The 8,192-nt window shown below is 37.6% G+C and overlaps 1 protein-coding gene across 1 annotated transcript; it reads left to right on the top strand.

Annotated features, from left to right (window-relative positions):
• Nucleotides 1-6,370: 6,370 nt before the first annotated feature.
• LOC9313423 (arogenate dehydratase 4, chloroplastic) lies at nt 6,371-7,919 on the top strand. Its single transcript, XM_021025663.1, has one exon. It carries the CDS (start codon nt 6,503-6,505, stop codon nt 7,775-7,777), a length of 1,275 nt encoding a protein of 424 aa, XP_020881322.1. The 5' UTR covers nt 6,371-6,502; the 3' UTR covers nt 7,778-7,919.
• Nucleotides 7,920-8,192: the final 273 nt, after the last annotated feature.

The raw sequence follows: 8,192 nt of genomic DNA on the forward strand, positions 1-8,192 counted from the left end.
TACTAGATCAATCTTCTAGGGTTGATTTCATCCATATATATATATATATATATATATATAACATGATTGTTTAGAAAACACTTGTTGAAGACAAGCATGGCTCGGTCTTAAATACCGCATGACTTGGTCTAACCGATTACATGAGTTCTCATTTAACTCTATATATTATAGATGTTAGAAATCAACTATTATGAATACACGGCACTCAATGCCTTTGGTGACAATTATTTACGATGGGCTTTGGACACTGAGATTGTCCTAAAGGAAAAAGAGCTTGGTGAATCTATTGTGGAAGGAAACAATGTCACCAGAAGAGAAAGATATAAGGCGATTACTAACATACGCCATCACCTCAATGAGAGTATCAAAATCAGTACATCACTATTAAAAATCCTCTGGACCTCAGGACAGAGTTGAAAAAAAAAATCAATATAACCACCAAAGAACGGTGCTATTACTCAAAAGCCCGATTCGATCGAAAGAATCTCAGATTCCAGGAATTCAAATCCATAAATGAGTATAACTCAGCACTATTTAAAATAGTATCAATACTGAGATTTCGTGGTGAGGAAGTTACTGAGAATGACTTGCTAGAAAAAGCATTCTCGACCTTTCACACAAACAATATATTGCCTCAGCAACAATATCGTGAAAAATGTTTTTACCACATATGCAAGTCTAAACTCTTGTTTTGCTACTTGCTGAGTAAAACAATGAGTTATAAATAGTGAAATGAGACCTCCTGGTCCTACCTCATTATCAGAAGCCCATTGGGCTGAAGAGCCTGAAGAGCCTAAAGAGCCTAAAGAGACTAAAGAGTCTAACCACATCCAAAGAGATAAGTATCATGGCCACAGTAATGGTAAATGGAATGAACGTGGTAGAAGTGGCAATTATAATTTATATGATCAAGGAAACCATTCATATGGTTAAAGCCGCCGACCCGACTTTGGTCGTAATCGAGGTAGAGGCCGCGGTATACCCAAACCACAACACTCAAATAAACTTGTTTGCCACTGATGAGGAATGGGGAAACCATTGGACTAAGACGTGCAAGACACCTAAGCATCTCGTTGATCTCTATCAAGAGAGATTGAAAAGAATCTAGAAGCTCATTTAGTTCATCAATCAATAAACAAAATATCTAAAGACATGGTTCATTAGCCAAATTGCGGGTATAGCTAAATTTAGTGAAGGCTAAGGGCAGGCCCATATTCCCTAGGGCACGCATCCTCAGATGCTTCATATTCACCCAGCTCAAAGGGGCTTGTTGAGTTTCAAATAAATGTGTTTGAATGGTTTCCACATTGAAACTAAGGGTGAAGGGAACAAAGGATTCCCATATATTACTAAGAGCACCCAAGACCATGAGAAGGTCTTAGAGACTATACCCGCGTCATTGACCTTTACTATGCCAAGGTCAATATGATAAAGGCTAATACAGTAAACAAAAGGGTTTACTGAGAAATTCACTAATGGCATGACCGGCTTGGCCAGCCTGGTTCTAACATGATGCGTAAAGCTGATATTAAAATCAAAAGGGCACACCCCTTAAGGACCTCACGTGTGTAGCATGTACACAAGGGAAACTCATACTAAGGCCATCACCAGTCAAAGCAACTAGAAACTTGGTGTTTGCTAGATTGCTGGCCCAGACCATAAGTCTGTGAGCCCACATACTTAAGACTATATGTCTAGATAATGATGGTAAATTATGTCTCAAGCGTTTTATGGCTACAGTATGTCCATGAGGGGGAGAGTAGTATACCCTGTGGCACATGTCCATACTTGAACTCACAGTAGCTGCTTGGGGACACGCAATATTACATGCAACAAGAGCTTTTACGCATCAGGCCATTCTAGTGAGCATAGATATTCACCATCCCAACTACTCACCGGTCAAGAGCCAGATATATCCCATCTAAAGACATTTGGGTGTGTCACCTATTTACCCATAGCACCACCACAGAGAGCAAATGATGGGACCTCAAAAGGGGATGGGAATATACGTTAAAAATGATTCTCCCACCATCATTAAGTATCTCGAACCAAAGGCCAGATACAAGGATTGTCATCTCAATGAATCCGTTTTCCCAACACTGGGTGGAGAGACTAACAAGCTGGTCAAAGAACTTACATGGAATCAAACATCCTTCACATGGCAAGATCCTCGGACTCCATCAGAGATCCAAAAGACTATATATCTACAAAAGCTAGCTAAAACAGTTGCCAAGATTCCTATAATGACCCAAAGAGAGTAACAAAATCGTACATACCAGCTTGTAATGCACCAGTACGTATTGATGTTCACAAGGAACACAATCAAGTTGCTACAGAGGCTACAATACGTAAGAAACATGGTAGACCTAAAAGGTTCCAAAGACAAGAACCCTCGGAAATCAAAGAAAGGTGCAAGGGAAACCGAGAAGGTTCAAGAAACCATAGACATGGCCGGCTAATAGACATAACCCTAAGGTACCAATCAATGAGGTTTGGGATGCCAAACTTCAAGGTCCTGAAAGTGTAAAGAGATCTCTATAAACTATATCATGTCTAGAATACAATAGAACCGAAAAGATGTCGACATCAATGATAAAATATTTGCGTACAAGGTAGCAATTGAAATGAATGAGGATCAGGAGACCACGTCTATACTAGAGTGCACTCAAAGACTTGATTGATTAAAATGGTACAAGACCATAAAACGTGTAGCTAAGAATCATTAAGAAGAGAAATGTGTTTGGTCCAATACGAAGGACACCATTCAATGTAAAGCCAGTGGGACAAATGAGTCTTTGTGATTGTGTGAAATAAACATAGTGAAAGCGTGATATATCAGACACGGCTTGTCTCACAAGGATTAACACAAAGACCAGAAATAGAGGAGATATATTTTTGCTAAGTCTGGCTATATAAAAGAGAAAGACTTGATTTGCGGCTAATGGATGTAATGCCTGCATATTTATATAAGTCTATTGGATAATATATGAGATTACCAGAGGGTATTGAGCTCAAAGATAAGAAAGATTCTCGAGAACAGCACTGCATAAGGCTGGACAAATCCTTTCATGGACTTAGACTAAGTGGGCGTATGGAAGGTTATAAATGATCCCATCAGTCCATGTATTTTCATAAAGAGGTTTGCAAACAAAGGATTTGTAATCATAGCAGTGTATATGAATGATTTAAACCTCTGGGTAATCGACCAAACAGTTGAGTATATCTAAAGAAAGAATCTGAAATGAAAGACCTAGGCAATAATTAAGTTCTGTTTGGGATTACAACCTGAGTATGTGAATAATGGAATCCTTGTGCATCAAATGACATACACTGAAAGAGTACTCAAGGAGATTTAATAAGGACCAGGCCCAATGGTGGTGAGAAGCCTCAGATTGGATAGTGATCCATTCAGTCCGGAAACGCCATACCTCAGTGCCGTAGGAGATCTAATGAATTTGGCTAGACACACTAGACCAAACATTTGTTTTGCCGTGAGTCTCCTGTCTAAATTTAGTTCATGATCAACCCAAGGCACTGGAAAGGTTTAAAGGAAGGTTTGGTTAAATTTTAAAGTTTATTCTTCCTGCGTTGTTTACTTGGGTTTATTCTATACTGATCTAACCAAAGAAGGTCCAGTTTGCTTTGGTTTCGTTTGATTTGTTGATGCGGGTTATTCATAAGATCAGATTATGGCATGGTCAATGAATAGGAACTACGTGTGGCTTGATCCCTTCCACGGGTACGTAGGCAGCCTTCCTTAAGGCGCGGCTACTACTACATCAAAGACCATCATATTTGAAGACAACGCAGCTTGTATTGCTCAACTCAAGGATGGCTACATTAAGAGAGACCGGACGAAGCACATTTTGTCAAAGTTCTTCTTCACACACGAGTTACAGAAAGCCGGTGAAGTACAAGTTCAACAGGTCCGGTCCAGTAACAACTCAGCCGATCTATTCACCAAGTGTTTGCCAACATCAACACTTAAGAAACTCATACATCAGATTGGAATGCGAAGACTTAAGGAGCTTCAGTGATGTACAAATCAGGGGGAGTAATGTGTGCTGTACTCTTTTTCTTTCACCACGGTTTTGTCCCACTGGGTTTTCTTGGTAAGGTTTTAATGAGGCAGCATTCCCAAGCACATTACGAAGATCTCTGAACATCTACACGGTTATGTCATCCAAGGGAGAGTGTTATAAATCATATGGATGGACTCCATAACCGGCCCAAAGCCCATTAGGTTTTATCTCCTTCTTGTGTTCCCGTGTAAACTCATATATATACTCTTTTATGTGTTAATAAGATTACACAGTTTACAACATTATATTAATTTTATTCCTGTTGTTAATTAGAAAAACTAAGATAACTATTTCCTAAACTCATTACTTTAGGTAATTTCTATTATTTTTTGCTTATTTTGACGTTGATATTCTTTTTAATTTTTGACATGCACGATTACAGTTTAGATATCAATCGTACAGAATTTATTTTGAATGCTCATGTGGAATGATAATATTTGTTGTTTAAAATTTTATATGGACAATTACAGAGGCTATGTTTGATATATCGGATACGCATATTTCAACCACTACATTAGTACTAAAATCCTTTTTGTTCATAAGAAACCATGCCATAATGTTTTCATCTCGTTAACACTTTCATATAAAGAACACTATAAGACAAACTTTCCTAATCTACCCATAAATTGATTTTTTCGGTTATGCTGATGTGGAATAATAATATTAAAAAAAAATTTATCTCTAAAAAATACTTTAGTCATTGATGATTATATATAGTTGGGATCAGTACCTAAGAATTAAAAAATTTCTTTAATCTAATATTAGGCTAATTTTGTTTTGTTTAAAGGAATTATGACATAATCTCCTTATCTTCTAAACTCTTTTCAATTACTATTATTACCTTAAAATTTTAACTAGATGCTAACGTGGACTTAGATTATTGGTTGTTTAAAAGCTAAGGTATGCAGTTTCAAAAGCTTAAAATTTTGAATTTTATATAGTATAGATGAACATTAGTATTAATATTATTTTATCTTCCAATTAAATAGTTTTAAATTTAAGTCAATGTACACTTATGTTGAGAATGTACAAAACACACTAAAAGTTTTTTACAAATTACCTATCATAACCCTATTTTTGTGTTGATGATCAAATCAACAGTCAAAGAGTTAATTTTTATTGTAAGGCAAATTAAGGAGTAATATTTTTTGCTCTGAAAATTTAAAACATCACATGTTTTAGAATTTAAAATTTAGAAAAACCCATCACATGTTTGATAAACTGAAGGTTGTGTGAACCATATGTTTTTAAGCAAATCCCAAATATTTTGTCTTAACATTTTACTGCGTATGCAATTAAACCACTCGCTTCAACCAATTATTCCATTTACCTTTTGATTGATTAATAGAATATACCGATTCAGTATCCAAAAGTCAGATACTATGTTACGAATCAAATACAAATCATAAATCCAAAATGATAGATCACTGTCCGACTTTCTTAAAACATTATTCACTTTGTTATTTAACACGTACCAAATATTTTCACCAAAGCGAACAAATTAAATTAATATTACATAACTTCATAAATCATATCATAGTATATATATTCTTCATAGAAAAGATTTACTCTATATGCGTCCATTATTGCGCATGCACTCACACATTGACTATCATGTCAAAGTAAAAGAAGGTGAGCTAAACCGTGTTATTCGTGGACATATAAATTCCACATAAGAGAAAGTAAATTGTGGACCTACTACTGCAAATATTTCATTAGTATTATATTTTATCAAAACGTATATATTTTCGTAATAAATTTTATCATTTAATTTATATATTGTTTTGATAAAATTTCTGGAATAATTTAAAAGTTTTGACGTGGGGTAACTATGTTATAATTGATAAACAGAAAAAAAAATCTTAGTTTATATAATATATATATTCATAATTGAATATTCAATATTTTTTTAAGAGAAAAATTACCATCCCCTGCTCTTTAAAGAAACACCAATGACCAATGTTACTTATATAAAAACTAATATTTATAGAAAAATCTATGGACATATATAAAACCAACAATACAAAACCATGGTAATTCTAATAAGAAGAATATCGCTTTCACGTAAACCAACAATATCATATATTTCAATAAAGACATTATTTTTAAACATTATATAGTTTTTTACTTCCAAACTATAGCTTTCAGAAAAAATTACTTCCAAACTATAGCTTTCAGAAAAAACAAAGTATAGAAATTACATGGAAAGTGGTAGGTGAAGGATTTTACCGAATTACATACGTCAAGACTAATTTTCCCAAAAAAAACAAAACTTATTCTTGTGTGTGTATATAAGACCATCTCTCTTCTTCCTTATCTCTCAGCTTTGAGCTTCTCTCTCAACGACAGAACTCAAGCTTTCAACACTATAAATTTTTTTATTCTTAAATCTTGTTTTGTCTTACCATCATTACCAAATCATGCAAGCCGCTACGTCGTGTGATCTCAAGTTCCGATCAACAAATCCGACGGCTAGGAACAAATGTTTCTCTCACGCGATTCCAAAGCGCGTGGCTGTTACGTGTGGTTATAGGTCGGAGTCATTTAGCTTCCCTAACGGTGTCTCCGTGAGTCGATCTGATTGGCAAAGCTCATGTGCAATTTTATCTAGCAAAGTTGCTTCTGTTGAAAACCCCGGTGGTTTAGCAGACAAGATCGCCGCCGTTAATGGTCACACGAACGGCTCTGTTAATCTTGGTCTCGTCGCCGTTGAGTCTACTAACAGAAAATTAGCTCCGGTTCAGCCGTTGACTATTACTGATTTATCTCCGGCACCGTTGCATGGTTCTAGTCTACGTGTAGCTTACCAAGGTGTTCCCGGAGCTTACTCGGAGGCAGCCGCCGGAAAAGCTTATCCCAATTGCGATGCTATTCCTTGTGACCAATTCGACGTTGCTTTTCAGGCTGTGGAGCTTTGGATCGCTGATAGAGCTGTGCTTCCGGTGGAGAACTCACTCGGTGGTTCCATTCATCGGAACTATGATCTCCTCCTCCGTCACCGTCTTCATATTGTTGGAGAAGTTCAGATTCCGGTTCACCATTGCCTCCTTGCACTCCCGGGAGTCCGAACGGATTGTGTTTCGCGGGTGATCTCTCACCCGCAAGCGCTAGCCCAAACAGAACACTCCCTCGATGTACTCACTCCACATGCCGCGCGTGAGGCTTTCCACGACACAGCGGCTGCTGCGGAATACATTGCAGCTAACGACCTACATGACACGGCGGCTGTAGCCAGCGCACGCGCCGCTGAGCTCTACAACCTCCAGATATTAGCTGATGGAATTCAAGACGACCCGGGGAACGTCACGCGCTTCCTAATGTTAGCGCGTGAGCCAATAATCCCACGAACGGACCGGCCATTCAAGACTAGCATAGTCTTTGCTGCGCAGGAGCACAAAGGAACCAGTGTTCTCTTCAAAGTCCTCTCGGCTTTCGCTTTCAGAGACATTAGCCTGACCAAGATCGAGTCCCGGCCTCATCACAACCGCCCACTCAGGGTCGTTGGTGACGGGAGCTTCGGGACATCGAAGAACTTCGAGTACATGTTTTACGTGGATTTTGAAGCGTCGATGGCGGAGCCGCGTGCACAGAACGCGCTTGCGGAGGTTCAAGAGTACACGTCGTTCCTAAGGGTGTTGGGAAGTTACCCCATGGATATGACACCATGGTCCATGACATCCACAGAAGACGCATGACCCCATCGTGAAAATTGTAGTACGTATACATTAAAATTAAACCGCAATTGTAGAGCTCATTATTCACGTAGTGATTAAGAAAACAATTTCTTTTATTTGTCTGTTACTACCTACCAGATATATCATATATCTTACTTATGAACATTGTGATTGATTCGCAGAATCATTGCGAGCTCCTTGATTTTGTTTGTAAAGTCACTCGTTTTAACCAAGAAAATCAAAGAAGGTTGGCATTACCAAAAACGAAGATCCTACAAGAAAACATGTGATATTCCAACAGATGCTTCCAATAATCGTATTTTGTTGAAAATTTCTAACCGATATTCTACAAGAAAACATGTGATACTAAGGCTGTGAAAAAATTTGTGGAGAGCGATTTCAAAGAAGTGGCTCCTAATTGGTCAATACTCTCAAG

The sequence above is a fragment of the Arabidopsis lyrata genome, assembly GCF_000004255.2.
Source record: "Arabidopsis lyrata subsp. lyrata unplaced genomic scaffold ARALYscaffold_5, whole genome shotgun sequence".
NCBI classification, from domain to species: Eukaryota; Viridiplantae; Streptophyta; class Magnoliopsida; order Brassicales; family Brassicaceae; genus Arabidopsis; species Arabidopsis lyrata.

What these genes read in the sequence shown, in the direction of transcription:
- LOC9313423 (XM_021025663.1), top strand. Translation starts at nt 6,503, where the DNA reads ATGCAAGCCGCTACGTCGTGTGATCTCAAGTTCCGATCAACAAATCCG.